Below are 18,252 nucleotides of genomic sequence, written 5' to 3'. Positions count from 1 at the left end.
ACCTAACTTCCAAGCAGAAATACGTCAAACCAATTGTTCTGTTGTGTATGCGTATGCCTTGCGCTGATGACTCGCGTGAAGGCAAACAAATCACTTCCCGTGTTCGGTGCTCATGTGACTTCAGCAAACTCCAGCACAGCGATGCGACTGATGTCTACTGTAACTCTGACTCTCTTTTTTGCATTAATATGTTGCACCGTGACAGAAAACACATCAAATGTTTCATCGCCAAACATTATCATCATGCTCATGGATGACGTAAGTTAGTTCCTGTTTAGTGTGTGTCCTTGTGACTTTAGTTCATCAAATCAGCAGCACAATTTAGTTTGAGCAGTTCAAAACATGTCTCTCTCTCTCTCGTTCCTTCTCCCAGTCTTGTTTTTCTTTGTCTGTTGGTTATGAGGGGCACCCTCTGTCACTTTACATGTAATTGAACATTGCAGCTTTTACAATGTTTTTGTGTTTTGCCTTTTTTGGTGTGAATGCATATGTATAAACTCAATTCTTTCCCTCTGCTCATCAGATGGGTTGGGGAGATTTAGGGGTGTTTGGCCAGCCTTCTAAAGAGACCCCCAACCTGGATGCCATGGCTGCTCAGGGCATGCTGTTCCCAAATTTCTACACTGCAAACCCACTCTGTTCCCCATGTTAGTACAGAACTACAACCGGCAGTTCACATTTCGCAAGATTCTAATGTTAGTCTCTGATCACAGCCTTTTATCTCTAGGTGTTGCTTTATTGTTACATCGATAACCCCTCATTGATGAATGTATAAACTTAACAATTGACCAAACTTAATTGGGTCATTTGCTAAAAGAAAGCTTGCACATTGCCTCATTTAAATACAATATGTAATACAGAGCACAGCAAGTGAGATATTTATTGTCACATTATGGTTGTAGAAAGACTACAAACAAGCCTTCAAGCTTGATTATTTCTGTGCTTCACTGAAGGTCTCAATGTAAAATATTATGGATTCAGAAGTTATAAAAACCTTGTGGATAAACCTTAGAATTGCTGGTAATCAAGCTGAAAAGCTGATTCCTATCTCTTTGAGATGAAATGTGGAGGTACAGCAGTGATCAGTGTACATTAATCACAGCCATTCATAGCAGTTGATACATTGAAGCTATTGGTCTTGGTAGTTACAGAAAACTAATTTTCACACTTCTATTCTGTTCGTCAAAACTGTGATGCATGTCAGTAAAATCCATATATGTATTACTATGACACTGAAGCACCCATGTTATATTTGATTTAAGTATTCAGCCAAAGTTCTCCACTAATTGGACACATTTATTTGTGAGACATTGGTGCAAAGAATAGAGCACATGTGACGATTTGATTGCCAGCAAAAAAAAAAGCATGTGGAAGACAGTTATAATATAATACTAATATATAATAATAATATATTAATTTTGATCATTTGAACGACAGCCAGAGCTGCACTTCTCACCGGGAGGCTGCCTGTCAGAAACGGTTTCTACACCACGAATGCCCACGCCAGAAACGGTACACTAATACATCCGTAATTAACCAGCTGCAAATTATTTCTTGCAAGCTTGTACAATGTGCAGTAAAGTCATGGAAAGTCTTGTACTAAATATTTTTTGATATTTCCTGTAGCATACACACCACAAGAGATAGTGGGAGGAATCTCTAAGGATGAGATTTTGATACCCCAGATGCTGAAGAAAAAGGGCTATGTCAGCAAGATAGTTGGAAAATGGTGAGCTCTATATCTTTCTGCCATCTTTGTTTCAGAGGTTACTGTATATTGAGGACGACAGGTGATGGTGCCTGTGAAATAAATTTGTTGAATAAATTCTACAAATAGAAAATCATGTTTGCATACTATAGTCGATTCATTATAAATCATTCATAACATTGCTGATAATTTTCTCACAAAATACACTGATTTTATACCAGATGTTTTATGTATTTTTAGCACAAATACATTTGATTTGTATTAATGGTCTGAAGTTAAACCTGCAGAATGATTCTTCAGTCACATTGATCTTACAATGTATGCGTGCACTTTGTTACTACAGGCATCTGGGCCACAGGCCTCAGTACTTGCCTCTGGAGAAGGGTTTTGATGAATGGTTTGGTGCACCGGACTGCCACTTTGGCCCTTACAACAGCAGCACCAGACCCAACATCCCTGTCTACAACAACTCAGAGATGCTTGGCAGGTCGTATCACACACAAACACTTAGATATACATAACAGCAGACAGAAACAGAGCCTGAAAATCTATAAAAATCTTTGTTCCCTGGTGACTCAGTGGAATAGTTTGGCTGGCTGCTCCTCTGGATGAGTTGAGTGTCTCCCCTCCTCTTCCTTCTCTGTACCAGCTGTGCTTGTGTATTCCATTTTCCGCCCATTTGTTTTCCCCAAAACAGCCATATGTGTATTCAGGGTCATTGGAACTGGCAGCCGGGCGTGTTTTTCGCTTAGCCGTGGGTTTAATCAGCGCTGCATACCTGGGCCCTGGGCAGACACACACACACACACACACACACACACACACACACACACACACACACACACACACACACACACAGACACACTTCGCCCTCAAGAGACGGCAGGTTGCGTTGTCTGTGTGCGAGGACACCTGGAGGTAGTGAAGCGTCAGAAAGGGAGATGCCTGTCACTGCTTCTCTGCTCGCCGCGCCACGCTTCAGCAATACCTCATAACAGTTCCCTCTGCTCAGCTCTGCTGAGACTTTCCGAATATATCTTTTACCAAATCTGCTGCAAACACAGCCAGCAAGAGGGCCATTTTCCTCCATTGTCTTAATGATTCAGTTCGCAGTAGTTCCGGTCAATTGAAAGGGAGATTGAAAGCCCTGACAATACAATCAGGTCGTTGTGAAAAAATCATTTCATGCGGTTGAATCCGCAGAGGAGAAATTGAATGGTGTGAGGTCAGCAGGTAGTCAGATGGGATGATAGACAACTAATAATGAAATCTTATTTAATCATTCATGTCCACCCACTTGTTTTCCAGATACTATGAGGAGTTTAAGATTGACAAGAAGACTGGGGAGTCCAACCTCACACAGATGTACTTACTGGTAAGTGAAGGCACACTGATCTCAGATGACAACCCTTTCAGTGGAGCAGAGTATACCAGTTACACCTGATTGTGTTTCACAGTTTACATTGCAAAGCAATTAATAGAATCGAAGGAAATGGAATACAATTGTATTGTTTACCAGAGAAGAAAATCGTCTTTGGCTCAACAAAACATAAGAGCACAAAAACACAAATCATCTATTTAACAAATCAAAAGCTCAATTGAAGCCTGACTTTGGCCTTTGATCAAGCAGAAGTATATTGTTGACGTTTGCTCGTCTTGATTGTCTTTGTCTACGTCAGTCCCTCACGTTTAGATCCTGAAATCGATGAAAAGCAGTGTGCAGCGGCGCACTGCATGCTTAAAGGTGTACTCTGTCATCACAGGAGCAAGATCTATCAAGTCGAGCTCATATTGGCATGTGTTATAGAACTAGACTGGTTTCAGTGGCGTTGTCATTAATGTGGCTGATTGTTTGGAAAATTAAATAAAAGGCAAAATGTAGAATTTGTGTGTTGTGTAGGAAAATGAGAAAGCGGTAAATTGCTTTGGAGCGCTGAACAATACTGTCAATCAAGCTCCAGTAAGTCATTTGACATCTGCCAGTGTTGTAACATTCTCTCACACCTTCCTTCTCTACAGGAAGGTCTTGACTTCATAGTCCGTCAGACTGAGGCCCAGCGTCCCTTTTTCCTCTACTGGGCCGCGGACGCCACTCACGCCCCCGTTTATGCCTCCAAACACTTCCTAGGGAGGAGCCAGCGAGGCCGGTACACTATAGCCTACCTTACTGACTTTAATGTTGTCCAGCAGCTACATAGGGTTGTAACTTAAATTATTCGATGTGGGGAATGATGCAATCTGTGGTTGTCTGTGTTGTGTAGATATGGTGATGCAGTGATGGAGCTAGACTATAGCGTTGGTCAGATCCTGTCCTTGCTGCAGAGTCAGGGCATCACAAATAATACCTTGGTCTTCTTCACGTCGGACAATGGAGCTGCCCTGATATCTAGTCCAAATGAAGGTGGGTGACACACACACGCGCACGATTCTGGACTGTATTTGTGTAATTTGAGTTTTGTGCATCCGACTCCTCAGGCGGGAGCAATGGGCCATTCCTCTGCGGGAAGGAGACCACCTTCGAAGGGGGCATGAGGGAGCCAGCCATTGCCTGGTGGCCAGGACACATCAAAGGAGGCACGGTGAGAATACCCCTGTGATTTAAAGCTTTTACCAAATAAAGCCGCCACAAGAAAATCCAAGACGATCATTCGCTTAATCCCTACCATCTTCTCTAGAGACTAGACTCGACCCAGAATCCCGAGCCGAGTTTTTCCCCCAAGCTCCTTAATGTTCTGCCTATCAACAGGTACCAGGAGCTGATATGTTCTCTGTGAAGCTGCAGGGATGTACAGTGCTGCAAAACAGGGTTGAGAGTAAAGGAATAATAATTTCACTAATCCTCTCTTTTGAATGATTGTTGCTTTTTGTTTAATTTGTGTATCGTTTACCACTTTAACATGCACGCACACACACACACACACACACACACACTCAAGCACACTCACACGCACACACACACACACACACACACAAACCTAGTGGCGCTGTAACCAGTTGGAATATGCTTAACTTCTATCGAGTGATTGAACTGCAGGAACTGTAAAGATGAACTGTGTGATTGCGGCCACAAAGTGTGTGGGTGCCTTTTCCACTGTTTCCTCAAATATTTTCTGGCTTGAATTAATGCTCCAAACTGTCTCTTTCCACCCTCCTCCCCAATTTAACCCCCCCACCCACACCGTGATCCTCTAAGCCTGTGCGTTCTGCAAATGACTTTTAATTGTATTAGGGGCAGCTGTGACACGGGGCTGTGACGCAGAGGGATTTGGTGGAGGAGCGAGCGGAGGCTGCAGTCTGCAGTAAGCCTTGCCCCTGGCTCATCTCACAGGGGTGTGCTGGGGCCTGATAGCGCAGCAGAGTAGCGAGGGAGAGGGGGATTGGGAGCGTCTTAAGCGGCTAATCTGTTTGTGTGTTTGCTGAGGTTGGATTGAGCCGTAATGAGGACTTCAGTATCTGAATATGCCAGGCGCTCAGGATAAAGGAACGGGAGGTTGGGGGGGGGTTCAGGGAAGGAAGCAAGGAAGAAGTAAAAGAGGTGGCTGGTGTAGAAAAGAGAAAAAGAAGAGTGCTAAAGACGCTGGCACTGCCACACTGCCAGGAATGTTGCTGTGTTCGCAGGGCTTTGCTGCACCTGTGCCACTATATAATTGACCAGTGTGTCTGTGTGTGCTGATCAAGTCTGTCATTTGTTTCATTCTCCATGCCACATTTTATATATATATATATGTGTGTGTGTGTGTGTGCATATGTGTGTATGTTGGATTAGTTGTATGTCTTTCTTTCTCAAGATGTGGCTTGGTTGTGAGGACGAGGGTCAATAGATCGTCCCTGAAACTCTCTGGGGTTGTGACGACAACACTGTTTGTTGGAGCTACTGTACTCTACAGCTCTGGAAAGGAGGGCAGACCGGGCACAGGGTTGCCTCCTCTTGTTTTGTAGTCTTGGAAAATCTCTGTTGATCTGTGCATTGAAAGGTCCATAAGCTCCTTGAGCAAAATGCTACAGACAACAAACGGTCACGCCACCTTTGTTCTGGGCGATTTCTGGGCGGTTTATTGGAACGACTGAGAACAGTATTGACACGTTTTTGGTGGAGTGTGTGAAAGACAAGACTTTGTCTTAATTCATCTTAATTGAACTGATTGTGTGAATGTGCAGGAAAGCGTTTTCAATCTCTGATGTTGAGGAGGGTAGCTGGAGGTGTACTGGAATGAAGGAGCGTGGCCGGTCTGAAGCAGGTGCAGATTCAGCATTCTCCCGGTGCCGGTGGGGGGGCGAGGGGCCAGGACGATGGAGGAATAAAGATTGGCAGGCAGGTGGGGTGTGGGCTTTACAATGTTGTCGAGGGTCACAATCCCCTTTGTTGTGTTTTATCAGGCCGCTGACACACAGGCAGAATGGCAGGGAGAGGCATAGAAGAACTGCCTCCTCAGATAACCAACATCTCCACTCACAACACAGAGGAATGCAATGCAAAGAATGTGACATTAATAGAGAGGGATGAGTCAGTCAAAATGAAAAAGAAAATAACAAAGGGTGAAGAAAGAGTGAAGTTCAGCATGGACTGCAAAAGGGGGCAGAGCCAATGAAGGACAGAAATAAAAGATGCCAACCCCTAGATAAATTCCTACAGTCTGATTCTGAAAGTTTTGCTTTTTTGGTCGTGCAAGTTATTACTAAGTAAATGTCAGCTTTGCCGCTTCTTGTGTCCTTTTGTCCTGTCTTCTTTTAATGGTTTGTGTGTGTCTGTGTGAGGGGGACTTTAAAAAAAAAAAAAATGAAGTGAAGGACTAAATCTGTTGTGTGTGTGTGTGAGAGAGAGAGAGGGTGAGTGTCTGGATGTGCAGATAGATCATGGAATGCATTGCAAAGCCTTTTCTGTGGCTGGTTCTGTGGATACAGAAGAAAGGGGAATTCATTTCAGTGCTAAGGAGCTTGTGTGAGTGTGTGTCTGTGTCTATATGTGTGCTGGCTGCCGATAGGAGCACAGCGGCACATGGCGGTGCAGCTGCAGAGGCCTGATAGCGCTATCTGATTGTGAGCGTGCCGTCTCCCTCTAAGGCTCGCTCAGGAGAGAATGGAAGGGAAGATCAAGGATGACAACGAAAAAATGTCATTTTATCTGAAAATAGTTCAAAGTTTATAAATAAAATAAAGCTTTTCACTGGGACTGGGAGAAGGAGATAAAACAGCAGCTCACTCCAGCCGTCTGCTCGCCTGGGCCTCGTCCTCTCCTTACTTTCTCTCCTCTTTTTCTTCGCGCCTCCTTTCTCCCTTTCCACCCCAAAAAAAAACTAATTTAGAATGAGAGGCATTTCGGAGGCTCTTCTATAATAAACCTGCAAGCAGAGATTAGAGAGGAGACTGAAGACATGCACCTCTTTCCTACATGTGTACACAAAATCACACGTACAAACATCCTGTCATGACTATGCATTGTTGCCTTGTAGCAAATGCAGCATAAAAGATCATGCTTTTGGTATTCCTGCATCATAAAACTGTTATGTCTTGATTTGTTGTGAGTATGTAATTATTTGCGACCAAGGGCAAACTACCAAGAACAATTGATGTTTTAGTCCTTGAGAGGTCCTCATATCTTCAAAGTTCTTCAGTTTTCCTCCTCAATCCTAATGCTTGTGTGAAATTGTCATAGTCCAGATAGTGATTGTGGAATTCAATTCCTTTTCCAGGTGAATTACCAGTTGGCCAATGTGATGGACCTGTTCGCCACCAGTCTGGCTCTGGCCGGCATCCGCCCTCCTGATGACCGAGACCTGGATGGACTGGACTTGACACCAGTCTTGCTAAACCACTCACACGGACTCCAAAGCAGGTAAATACTTGCCCACTTCATATACATTGCACATACTTTGCATTTTTCACTTTTATTGTTTAATTTCCTCAATGAATATGCTCTACGTCTGTTGTATATATTGAGTATTTTGCATCCCTGGTAGTTTTTTGTGTCTTCAATGTAAGTTGCTGCTACTGTGACGAACGAATGTTTTCCTAAATAAAGTACCTATCTATAAAACAGTGAGAGTGGATTCAAGTGTAAGCATGCCAAGATAAACTCCCTCGTCTCACCCTCAACAGGCCGATCTTCTATTATCGTGGGAATGAGTTGATGGCTGTGAGGCTCGGACAATACAAGGCACACTACTGGACCTGGAGCAACTCCTGGGAAGAGTTTCACCACGTAAGACTCCCCTGCATCACAGGAACTCTGTCCCCGTCTCTGTTTCCTCAGTTCTTGATTTGCACTGCTACATCCTCCCTCTTTGTCTCTCCTAATCTTACTCAAACACACAAACACTTTCACTGTTGGTGTTATCTCGAAAATGGCTCATCAGTTGACTGCTGTGTACATCAGAGCGTAATGAATATTAATGAAGAACCCCCACATCAGCGAACTTACATCATTCATCAACCAGTTGACTTGTTTGTTCTGACTCCATGGAGAGTTTCTTCCTCTCCATTTACATAGTGACATTCCCTGCTGTAGACTTGTTCTCTTGGCACCACGGAGCTCAAAAGGAAGAAAGAAAGGCAGATGTCAGCAGTATGTCTCGGCCGTAATTACATCAACTCAATGCTGATTAAATGCATCAGGAAAGATGGGAAATCTGACAATTGAGAAGCAGGATTGTGTGGTCCTTCTTACTGTCGTCTGTCCAGAAAACCATGTCCTCCTGTCCTCCCATCATGGCTCTGCTTTTCCTGTTTTCCAGTTTGTTTTATGCCCCATCGGTCGCTTAAATTGCTCTCTCCTTCAGGGCCGCTGAATCAATAGCAGCCTCCTTTATCAACTCATGTGAACTGAAGTGGAACTTCACAAATAATGGCGTCTGATTGCCTGTGAGTTGCCTATCGATTTGTGTGCGTGCGTACGTGTGTGTGTGTGTGCGCGCGCTTGTATATTTTAGAGAGAAAAAGAGAGAGAGAGAGAGAGAGAGAGAGAGAGAGAGAGAGAGAGAGAGAGAGAGAGAGAGAGAGAGAGAGAGAGAGAGAGAGAGAGAGAGAGAGAGAGAGTACATGAATGTTTGGTTGTCCATAGATGTCTGTGTGTGTTTTATGGAGTGACTGTTGAGCTTCTTCGAGGAAAAGTTAAATTGTCAATATGCTTGGTGTCATTATGGTTGAATCCTTAAACTGTCCATCTCATGTAACCCACAGTACATTTTCTAAACATGGGAAATGTAAACAAACTGACTTATTGAGCTGTTTCACACGGTCAGACTATGCATGACATGTTTGGAAAATTAGCTTCAGAAGGTTCAAGGTCCCTATTTAGGCCTTCACTTGCAGTAATGATGGATTATTGATCATTTTGAAATGATCTGGACCCTTAAAACTCCAATATAGGCTCAAAGTCTTGCAGTATAAATACACAATCAATCCTTTTTTTACTGAAATAAAAGTAATGTTTTCCTGCTTATTCTCTACCTTTGGTCATACTTTAAAAATCAGATTTTTCCACCATGGTTAGAAAATAAACAAGGGAAAATGTCTGCCTCTGAAGAAGAACAAAATTACAGGTTAATAGTCGAGAGACGTATCGCTCCGTCCTGGCTGTGTTCAGCTCAGCCATGAGGAAAATGAGAAATTTCACAGGCTTAAATTGCCCTCATCAAACTCTCTTGAGGCGGTGTTGTGATGTTAATATTGCAAACTGTTGTTTCTCGTGACTGTGGGTCCTTTGTATCTGGATTGCAGAGTAACCTCCAATACAATAGGAGCTTTATGGCATCACGGGTAGCTTTTTTAACCTTGTTGGATAAATGAAAAGTGACTTTTTTTTTCCCAGACTCCTGTTAGTCCAACACTTGTTGTGTCATCACGTTATTCATGGTTTGTGTTGCAGGAATTGGCACAAGATAGACTGTGCAGTAGCTCCTGTTCTTGACTATAGATAACTTATGACATCGTCATACCTTTGCTAAGGAACACAGATTCACTGACTTAATGGTAAAAAAAAAAAGGCTGACGGACATTACTGAAGTTTGCAGAGCATCCAAAAATAAACTGCATTTTTTTATCTACTATGAAGTAGAAAGTAGATCTATTTACAGCCTATAGTTTTGAATAATCAGCTACAAGCTACGTAAGGTAAATATTCTTTAAAAATCATACTTTTTCTGTTTAAAAAAAAAAAAAAAAAATATCAAAAATACTTTCTTTTCCAAGCCCCATCCTGCCATTGCTGGATGCTCCAGCACCTTATCTTGTAATAGCGACAGCTCGGCTCTGGTTTGAAAGCAGCCGAGCTGTATCCATAGCATAGAGGAGATATGGAGTCCTCGCCGTTATGTCTTATGTATAACAGACAGAGAACCAACACAGCAGGCCTTTCTGGCTGCTCCTCTGGGATATATTTCATTCTTTTCTGCATTTCTAAGCTTCTGGCTTCAAAAGACAGGACAAGTTTGGATCAGAGGAGGCTGTGCAGGGCGGGGGGCATCTATCCTTTTCACTTTCTCTCTGTCTCTCTCTTCTTTATGTATTTTTGAGATGCTCTGTTGAGCGATCTCAGAGGGGGGCAGCAACAGTGCCTTACAGATGAATGCTTTCTCAATATTAGTTGTGCGCATCAAAAAGTGTGCGTGTGTGCGCGTGTGTTGAAGATGGGGCCAGATCTCCAGGGGGTTCTGGAGGAGTGAGTGTGACTCAATTCGGCTGCAATCATCTGCCAGACTCACAAGAATGGAATCGGAGCGAAGGCTTGGAGAGATGAAGGGGAGGGAACTATACAATATAAATGTAGTCTATACAGTCAATACACAGTCTATTTACCATTTATCAATATTATTGGCATAAACACAACAGAATGGAAGACATGCATATGGGACATACGACAATGAGATTAAGCATTGAGCCTAAATCTAGATATTCATCTCTTTTGCTTCACAAGATAAAACATTTAAAGAATCAAATACAGACCACTATAAGTAACCATTTTTTCGATACACACACCATGGCACAAAAACAAGGAAGGATGTTAAAGATAAGTAATTCATCGCAGGGCAATAGTATCCAGAATTAATTAGAAAATGGGATTTAAAGGATGTTTTATTCTTATTTCTTAGGTTTTACTTGTTTTGAATGAAGAGCAAAACATACCTTTAGGACTGGCCTTAAATATGATGTGAGGTTGCTGTGAAGAGAAAGCCTGAGCTTTTGAGCCTAACAGGGCTGCACTGCTCTTTCCTATCTAATGGGTTGCAGCCTCATTCCAGCATACATTCAGAAGACCGGGCCACAGGGCTCAGGCTGAGTGGTGAAAGGTTCTCGATGGTGTATAAAAATAATGTAGCATAAGATCATATTGATAATATAGAAACATTGAGAGAAAGAAAGCTTCTCTCTGATCTGAAGGGTTCATTCGTTCCTCCTCATATGCCAGATTTGACTTTCTACAGTATACTGTATTATCAGTCAAAGACCTTATTCATACTCCGCTTGAGTTACATCATAACACATATACAAATATTCTACACACCTGTATTGTGCAATCGAGGCAAAGGTTTTTTCTTTCTTTTTGCGTCTCACAGGGCATCAACTTCTGTCCAGGTCAAGAGGTCCCGGGCGTGACTACTCACGACCAGATCGAGCACACGCTGGAGCCAATCATATTCCACCTGGGGCGGGATCCTGGGGAAAAGTACCCCATCAGGTTGGTCCCTTGAAAACTTCAAGCCTGCTTACAGCTGATTTCCAGCAGGAGAGGGGAGGCAAAACAATTGAGAGAGCAGAGGGGAAGAAGGGAGTCAACTATTTAGGAGCAAATGAAGAGGTGCTGAAAAAAGGACTGGAGAGGAGTGAGCAGAGGAAAGCAGTTTCCCTGTTGGTAGAGCTGAAAGTGTATGAGATCAATGCTCAGTGGCATGAAAAAGAAGGCGTTTGAATTGATCCGCTCAGCCAGACCACACCTGATTGCACCCTCTCTCTTTGTGATTGCAAACAACTCCTTAAAGATCGCTATCCGGCCCTCAACAGTCCGGTGCACCGTTGCAGGTTAGAATTGTAAGATAAATTGTTCAGGTCTAAATTGAGAGCGAGTGCTGTTTAATAGAGTTCTGTGTGTCTCTGCCTTTGCTCAAAAGGAGAGTTAAGAATCATCGAGAGGAGGGAGCGACGCCAGGAACACAGGCAGCCGAGGCTGAACTCAGACCATTACTAAATAAGGGTGCAAAGATAGATGAGCGTCGTCTTTTTACTGCGTACCTTCAGTGCGGAATATTGATGTGATCTTTTCGAAAATACGACATCATGACTAATTCATTAAGATAATCTCAAAAGCGCTTTGATGAGAGAATATTCTCTTGTGCTCAGGGTTCGCTTTGGCTCCCTCCCGCTACAAAACCTCGTTGATTGACCTTTCTGTTTTGCCTCTCGCATTCTGCTCTGGTCTCATCTCCTCTTTGCCTCCTGCTCCAACTTCTTTCAGCTCTGTAGTGAGATTGGTTGATAAAACATTAATGTTGTTTTTCGATTGCTCACCTTTTAGCCTTGCTATTCACTCGGAAGAATAAAAAAAAAAAAAAAAGGAAAAAAGAAAGAAGCAAAAAGCAATCAGTACGCAGCCATGTGTTGGGCTGACTGTGAGATGTGCACACGCACAAACCCAAAAATGCACACTCATTTTTCACTTCTGCAGTCGCGTTTGTCTTCAAGGTCACCCCTCAACCCAGCTGCATGACCTTGTCACTGTTCTTCTTTCGAATCAGCGCTATACGTTCCCCTTCCTCTCCAAACTTTTGTCTTGCCTTTTTCCTTGTTACTTCTCTCTCTCTCTCTCCACCTACTGCTGTGCACCTCAACTCACTTCTCACCAGTCAGCTGCTGTCCCTCTGCATCCACTGGGACCATTCTCCTCCATCCTAGTTAAGTGTGTGTTTGTGTGTACACATGTGTATGTGTGCATTTTGTCCGTGTGCTCCTCGGTCCCCCAGCTGGACTGGCTGCCTGGCCGTCATTAATCTCTGTCTACACCTAAAGAGCCACTTAAGATGATGTAGGGCCTGTCTGCACACATACCTTCACTACTGTCGCAGGATGTGATATAGCAAAGAGCACACTCGCACACAGTCGCCAGTCCAGAACAGTCAACCGTGAAATCAGTAGATCATAATTATGCAATCCAGGAGAAGATGTACGAACAAAAATACAGAGGCCTAGACCATTTGATTGGAGTTGGAGGTCCTGCGTTGATCGCCCCTCATTCCGGGATAAAGCACAAACCCAGCCAGATCTGCTCCAACACAGCTCCGCGAGTCTGGACCCCCACTGGATTCAATCAAAGCCTTTTTGCTGCCTTCCACTTTGCCCTCCATATCTGTGACCTCAGGCCCCGAGGTTAACACATCCTTCTTTCACACCACCTACCTCAGCTCACGTCCACCGGAGCCGTGGCCATCCAGAGTGTAGTCCCAGCTCCAACACTGCAGGCAGCCCTGCACAGTATGGGCTCATCTGCGGCCTGCCACCCAGCTCTTGTGTCCCCAATCAATAGTCCTTACTGAAGTGCTCAATTTCCACCGGGGTGGAGAAGGTGGTGGAGGGGAGGGGCGGGCAGGACAGATGTATTTGATTGTATCCTCAATTCCCCCACCTTCTGCCACTGTGTGTGTGTGTGTGTGTGTGTGTGTGTGTTCCAGCAATAGTGTTATGAATCAGTAATCAGAGTGGTGACACACCTGAGCAATGCCCCCATCCCCCGTGGGTGCCATACATTATAAATCAAAAGACTTAATTTGCATAGAGCCTGCTTATTATTCCAGATTTTTGTCTCCACACCAGTAAGCTAAGGGTTATAATCATGATAATGAGCCTTGCTGACTGTGGGCTTTTTGTTATTTGTTTGCAGCGGGGGCATAAACAAATGATATTATTAGTTTTTGATTTAGAGGTCTGCAGTGTGAGATTTTGAGTGCATAGACAAAACAAAAGAAAACGTAACGTCTCGTGCAAGTTTATCCGTGCATGGCATGCTCTGCCTGCAGACTTGTGTGGGGAATTGAATTCTTATAGCGGTCTGATAAATCTCGCCTACATTTACTTCTAATAAGTTGTTTCGTCGTTCGTCACTTATCACAAAATGAATCGCAGCAATCAGTAGCGGGTACAGATAGGAGGGGAATGAAATATCGTATTGTGATTTTCAGATAGCTGGAGCCATTTTATCTGAATGTCTGATTTGTAACCGAGGGGAGTAATCCAGCAGGGGTCACAATGCGTAGATGGTTAGCTCATGACGAAAAAGGCGCACCAGGAGAGAGACTAATTGCAGCCAGTGCACTACCAGTCGAGTAATTGTAGGGGAAAGTAAAGACTGAGCGTATCAAGGAAAGGAGCAGGTGCTGGCTGATGGAGGAAGCCTTGCTACCCTGTGGGAGATCTAAGAGGGAGGGTAGGTGTGAGCTGGACAGGGCCTGGGGTTATTACTCTAATTGACACTTCACCTCACACACATGCACATGTTCCCCAGGGGCCAATCAGAGGGCTGGCTTTGCAGTGGAGGGAGGATGGAAGGCTGGCACAGGTGCTGCCGGCGAGTGTATCAGGGGTGTAATTGCACTGCTGATATTTGTCTATCTGTGTGTCACGCCACCAGACGCCCACTCCCCCAACACACACACACACGCGCGCACACACACACACACACGCACGCACACGTAGCCCATTAACCCTACAGGTCCTATTGAGAGCGGCGTTCCTTTGAAAGCCTTCGGGGCCCCTGTGTTTTACACACTAAATATAATAATGCACAGAGGTGCTCGGCTCGCTGGTGTCCAACCGCAGTAATTGAGAGACGGGATGGGATAGAGGTTATATAGTTCAGCCTGCTGAGTGCACTTTCCCAAAGGGTGCCTGAGTGGACAGCCTGTGTGCGTGAGCGGTTGTGTTTTTGTTTTTCTTGTTGAAAGCTACGTCGTGTCCCCCCTCTAATATGATGAGTGAAGCTTGGACTGGATACATGTATGCAAGGCGTTTACTACAATACTAACAACAATACTACAACACAACTGAAACAGTTGGGCAAAACGGCATGAGATAGTGTGTTTATTTACATTCATAAAACTAATTTATTTTGTTTTTTAGCGTCATCTTTGTTGATGGGAAAGTCATTCTTTTTTACTTGTTTATTGAAACTTTAAATTCTGATCTGAAAATTGGAGGATCAATTGATTGACTGAAAATGATCTGTTTTGAAAATGTATTTCATTGCCAAATAATAGATTTTGTGTTTAAATGCCAAATATCCATTGGTTAATTACTTAATGTGATGATTTGCTACCTGTCGTTGTCATGTATCATTTTAATTAGAAAATCTTTGTTTTTTTTTATACTTTTGATTAAACTAAACAAGACATCTGGAAATGAAAATTGTAACAGGCGTTTTTTTCCCCCTTTTTTTAATTTGATTGATCCAAACATTTTAAGAAATTGATTTAATTCAAAGAACAATGGATGATGAAACTACATGTTAGTTGTAGCCCTACTGAGTGTGTGCATTGTGTGTTTGCAGTGTTCTGACTAAGGAGTACCAGGATGTGCTGAGCAGGATCTCTCCAGTGGTGGAGCAGCATAAGAAGACTCTGGTTCCAGGTGTTCCCCAACTCAACATGTGTGACCTGGCGGTGATGGTGAGATTTACCAAACATCATGATGCACTTCTTGAAACTGCAAAATATAATAATTATGCCGTGAAAAGAGGCGTTGTTGCACGTGTTGTATGAATTATTTTCCCAACTAATCCAGAGGCAGTGGGCCAAAGCCAGTTCAGTTTTCACAGAAGATACTGTGCGTTTCTTTTGAGCGATCCACCTTAACTCTCTGTTCTCTCCATCCCAGCTGTGCATCAGATTCATTAATACATACTATACAATGATAACTTAGAATCAATTAAAGTATTTTCTAAGTTGCTGTTTTCAGTCTGCTTGGAGCCTGCAGAATATTAATGATCTACTTTAACAGATTTAGCTATTATAAAGCATTGGTTTATCATTGTTACTAACTTGCTCCAAAATGTGTATTTAGGTAATTTGGGATTAACGAAAGGAGCTAAATTGAATACTTGCTGTTAACCAGAAGCACCACACATTGGAGGCTTCGCTGCTGTGGATTCATTTGTGGCATTACACTGCCCCCTAGTGGTGAAGGCAATTTCCCACAAGTAGAGTTAGAATGAATTATATTAGAAACACTCAATGTATCTCTAAACTATGTTTCCAATACAAAATAAACTTTGTCTGTTGATACATTTTCAACAAGCTGGGGCAACATAATGTTTAACGGCACAGGGTACATGCTATTGCTAAGCCAGAAGAAAAGAAGCAGTAAACTGTGGCTTCCTGATAACCCAAGAACAGTTTTATTTCATATAACAAATATCTTTGATAACATCATAATCTTGTTCTTATGTGATGGTCTCTCTCTGTTACAGAATTGGGCCCCTGCAGGCTGTGAGAAGTTAGGAAAGTGTCTCAAAGTGCCCAAGTCCGAGCCCTGGAAGTGTGACTGGCCCCACTGAGACGATGGGGAACCAAAACCTAAAGATGTGCCTTTCAAACAACAAACAACCGTCAAAAGATGGGTCGTGTGCGATGCTAAAATGGACATGGATTTTGACAAATTAAGGGAATAATGTTGCTGTAACAACATTACATTTGAGAATTTAATGAGCCAACACAAGTTTGAACTGTTCTGGGGAAAAACTGCATCCCGAGCCACTGGTTGAAGTCAGGACTTATTAAATGACATAGAGCAGATAAGAACATGTATTTATTTTGATCATGACGAATGTAACGAATTATACCATGTTGAATTATAAGATTAGTTTTGTATTCTTCTCACATGCAGAGTGCAAAAATAAATAAAAAACTCTATTTTTTTTCTGTCATGACTATTTTTGGGACTGTTAACAAAATTCTCTGTTCAGTTTGAGTGGGTACTTTTGCTCCGGATGGAGATTATTTGATGGCCCTGTGGGTCCTGTAAAAGTCAGAGCACATAATGACTTCTGTATGTCTTGTTTAGCTTTTTTTGTAGATGAGCCAAGTAGCTGGTGTGAAATTATTGCGCATATTCCTGTACAGTCATTTCCTACAGCTAAAAGGAAATTGCTTGTTTCAGGAAACAGCGAGGTGTCTTTTGCAAAAGAAAGCGTACCATCATGGCAGAGAATCAAAATAGAATAACAACCATAGAGCTGGACACTGCTTTCATCAAATCCAAGAGGGGGATCCTGAAAGTAGCAGAGATGGTGAGACATTTTGCACATCTCTAAAAGTTTGAGCATTTTTTGGTTTCCAACAGAAGAACTGAACCAGCAAAAGATGTGTCCTGTGCACGTAAGAAAGGGGAACAGATACATGAAGCACAAAAAAAAGTAGCATCACAAATTAGCTTCAACTGTTAGTCAAGAATGTCATCAGAACTAGATTGTTAGAGGCGACCCACACCGACATACCGAGACTTGTAAGAGGCTGAAAGAGAGACTGGATTAAAAATATGATGTGGCAACATGAGCCGAGACTCAGTTCCTGTTTCGTATGAAAAAAGGCAATAAGTGAAGCAGAAGAACTGATGTGCTCACTGCTTGACGTTTAATGAAACATCTCGTCTCATGGTATCACAGTTCAACAATTTGTTCATATTTAAATGTGTAACGTGAATCTAATTTTCTATTGTGGCCTTTAAAAAAAAAAAAAATCCTTCTGCTGTGTCTTTTTTTTTGGCTGCAGGTGACTCTGCTTGTGGCATTTGTGTGTTTCACTGCAGCGTCTCGACCTATGTACATCACAGCAACAGTGTTGGAGTTTGTGATCACTGCCCTCCTGCTGTTGCTGTACGTGTTCAAACTCAACAAAACACTGACCTTCTTCTTTTGGCCTCTCGTTGTGGGTGATATTTAACGGCACATACAAGTTTCAGCCTATTGCACGTGTTGCATTTTGAAAGTTCTTGTTCTTCTCTTCAGGATGTTCTTAACTCTGCGTTTGCAGCAGTCTACTTTATTGTCTTGAGCCTGCTGGCGATGACTACATACACTGTCACGGGCACACTGGTTGGAGGGGTGAGACATATTTCTTTATTCATCGATAATTGCAATCTCAGTCGTGTGGCCCAGTTTTGATATGTGGATTGTAGTTTCCCCCCTAAAAGCTGATTATCCAAGCTTTGATGTTACATGTAGTTTGGAGACCCAGCTTCTCTCTCTCTCGCTCACACCATTGTTGACACATACAACTGCATGTCAATATTGTTGTATATGTATTTTGAAATCTGTTCTTTATTTGCAGATAGTGGCTTTCATGTTAGCTGGGCTGCTGTGTGTGGACTGCTTCATGCTTTTCAAGAACATCACATTCAACAAGCCCAGAAGCGAAGCTCAGGGTCGAGACGAGCAATGAATTGATCAGTTACAGTAAAGTAATGCAGTGCGACGTGAGCACTAACGGGCTCAACTTCTTCTGATTACTTTCCCTTTAACTTCATGATTCAAAGCTTGTACCCGTTTTCAGCATATTATGATATTATGT

General features: G+C 42.9%; 2 protein-coding genes across 3 annotated transcripts; both read left to right on the top strand.

Annotated features, from left to right (window-relative positions):
- The first annotated feature begins 139 nt into the window (after nucleotides 1-139).
- On the top strand, nucleotides 140-16,525 carry galns (galactosamine (N-acetyl)-6-sulfatase). 2 transcript variants are annotated; one of them, XM_068573337.1, is made up of 14 exons: nucleotides 140-258; nucleotides 524-647; nucleotides 1,438-1,512; nucleotides 1,627-1,729; nucleotides 2,052-2,195; nucleotides 3,017-3,083; nucleotides 3,728-3,855; nucleotides 3,970-4,109; nucleotides 4,184-4,287; nucleotides 7,399-7,541; nucleotides 7,805-7,907; nucleotides 11,260-11,381; nucleotides 15,237-15,354; nucleotides 16,155-16,525. In XM_068573337.1, exons 1-14 carry the CDS (start codon nucleotides 142-144, stop codon nucleotides 16,239-16,241), a joined length of 1,575 nt encoding a protein of 524 aa, XP_068429438.1. In that variant the 5' UTR covers nucleotides 140-141; the 3' UTR covers nucleotides 16,242-16,525. The 2 variants fall into 2 exon arrangements, with proteins under 2 accessions (XP_068429438.1, XP_068429447.1); XM_068573346.1 differs by lacking the exon at nucleotides 140-258 and having other exon boundaries at nucleotides 565-695; nucleotides 16,155-16,524.
- Nucleotides 16,526-16,578: 53 nt separating this feature from the next.
- LOC137783433 (chemokine-like factor) lies at nucleotides 16,579-18,167 on the top strand. Its single transcript, XM_068573361.1, has 4 exons — nucleotides 16,579-16,973; nucleotides 17,455-17,610; nucleotides 17,691-17,786; nucleotides 18,013-18,167. The coding sequence occupies exons 1-4, from the start codon at nucleotides 16,884-16,886 to the stop codon at nucleotides 18,121-18,123; spliced, it is 453 nt and encodes a 150-aa protein (XP_068429462.1). The 5' UTR covers nucleotides 16,579-16,883; the 3' UTR covers nucleotides 18,124-18,167.
- Nucleotides 18,168-18,252: the final 85 nt, after the last annotated feature.

This window comes from Clinocottus analis, unplaced genomic scaffold (assembly GCF_023055335.1).
Source record: "Clinocottus analis isolate CAN_PGR_092001 unplaced genomic scaffold, fCliAna1.0.p SCAF_1, whole genome shotgun sequence".
NCBI classification, from domain to species: Eukaryota; Metazoa; Chordata; class Actinopteri; order Perciformes; family Cottidae; genus Clinocottus; species Clinocottus analis.
Note: the sequence above shows the minus strand (reverse complement) of the source record. Positions and strands in the feature narration are given on the sequence as shown.